Genomic DNA, 2,008 nt, shown 5'->3' with positions numbered 1-2,008 from the left:
CACGACCTGAAGGAGGACGCCAGCGGAGACGAGATGGCCACCGCGGCCAAGGAGATCGCCAAAGCTGGCGCCAAGCCTGGACAAACATTAGAATTGGCCAAACATTTGTCGGAATTACTTCTCACTGAGTGCGACGCGACGGAAGACGAAGCGATGCTCAAGGAAGTGGAGTCCTTATCTCTGAGATACGAAGACCTGCTGACTCAGGCCAAGAAGAGGGAATTGCAGATCAACAATTTAAGGTGAGTTTTGTTGAGGGCTTGTTGGTTACGTTTGCATACACGCGGATCACACAAGGGAGAGATGACACTACGCACACTAAATGTTCCTACACACGCACTATTTTCTATTTGCTTTGCGCTTGTGAAGACCCGGAACCTTGATATTAAATAGGATTCTTTGAAATGTTTAATCATAGTGTAGACATTTATAATTTACCTATTTCAGCGAAGTCTAAGAATAGTCCTTTCGATTGATTTTTTTTAATTTTTAACTACACAAAATAATTTTTTACAAGATTAATGATACAAATAGAATTGTATCATAAAATCAATACACACAGTGCAATTTTTTTGCATGTATATGTACAATGACGTCACATAATCTCTTCGTTTCTGTGATCTGCTATTGTAGCATTAGCACTTTCAGTGGTGGTGGAGGGGCTTAGTACGTTTTATTATTTAGACATCCAAAGACGTATTGTGGGGGATTTTATTTATTCCGCCTATAAAATATCTGTATATAAATAAAGTATAAATGTTTTAACATATATTATTGGATTATCAATGTTAAATAACCTAAAAAAAATATATATTTGGGCGGCTCCAAATGTCAAAATGACAGTTCTCGGAGTTAGATGGCGTAGCAACACCTAGGTGATCTGAGCGGAGTGTTTAACAAGCTTTTTAACCTGGCATGCTCTAAGATTAAACACATGCGTTTTTCTGGTCCCATAGGTTGCCCCACTCCGCGTCATACGCTCTCACGTGCGAACAGTGAGTACAGCTTTCTAATATTTTATTAATCGCCCTATTTTCCTACAAAACAATGTAACTTTGCCTAATTCAAAGAAAAAAAAAACAAAAAAATAATTAATTCCTTTTTGTGGTGACAAGCAAAGTTACATTGTATTTATTTAGTTTATTACTGCAAAGATGTAGATCTTTTTAGGTTAGCTGTCAGAATGAGTTTTGATTTTTGACACATAACCTAAAATATTTCTGAATGTTGAATACAAAGTAGTGCATGGTAATTGTGTGTTCACTGTAGTGTTTTTAATTTAATTACTTACAATTAGTTGTAGTTTGCACAAATTAGCGGTTATTTTATGGGTTTTATGATAATTCTAAATAAAATATATTATCTATGTCGCAAAATATTATTCAAATAAAGTTTTATATTTAATTTGAAATAGCCTGTTTTCTATACGATATTACTAGAGTGACTAACCTAAAATTCATATTTCAAAAAAATCATAAAAACTAAGAATTTTCTTAAAGATTGTCTGGAAATCATTAAATCCAAACATAGTTTACTAGTGGTAACTAAGGTAACATAACTTGTTACCTACAGCGAGTCCGGTCGTCTGACGTGTCCGCTGTGCTCGGAGCGCAACTGGAAACAACTGGACAACGACCTGTGGCGACTGGAACAGTGGCTTCAGTTCGCGGAGGCCACGGACGAGGCGCGCACAGACCCGCCGCATAACTACGACGCTCTAGAAGATGCTATACAGGTGAGATACTATAAAATGTCTGGTTATCTTCAGTTATTTCATAACTTAAATATTTAGTAATTCTAGTAGTAGTAGTAAGAGGGGGGGTAGTTGTAGTCTAGAGAGGCGAATATTGTATAAATTAATAGAAAAATTAATTCAAATTGCTAATAATGCTTCAATGACTAGAGACTTCTTTAGATAATTTAAAAACGACTTGTCAATTTTTTATAAATGCGTTCTTTTCATAGTAATAAAAAAGTATGGTTACTACTTCTTTGATTATTGGTTTCC

The 2,008-nt window shown here is 35.6% G+C and overlaps 1 protein-coding gene across 1 annotated transcript in view; it reads left to right on the top strand.

Annotated features, from left to right (window-relative positions):
• Positions 1–1,807, top strand: part of LOC106111483 (nesprin-1-like) — a gene marked incomplete at its 5' end in the record, with an annotated part of 5,480 nt that extends 3,673 nt beyond the window's left edge. Inside the window, 3 exons of the mRNA XM_013293602.1 lie at positions 1–242; positions 957–995; positions 1,573–1,807. Coding sequence (XP_013149056.1) covers positions 1–242; positions 957–995; positions 1,573–1,792 — 501 coding nt within the window. The remainder of the gene's footprint in view (positions 243–956; positions 996–1,572) is intronic.
• Positions 1,808–2,008: the final 201 nt, after the last annotated feature.

This window comes from Papilio polytes, unplaced genomic scaffold (assembly GCF_000836215.1).
Source record: "Papilio polytes unplaced genomic scaffold, Ppol_1.0 DF824158.1, whole genome shotgun sequence".
Taxonomy (NCBI): Eukaryota; Metazoa; Arthropoda; class Insecta; order Lepidoptera; family Papilionidae; genus Papilio; species Papilio polytes.
This window is presented reverse-complemented; position numbering and strand designations above follow the sequence as displayed.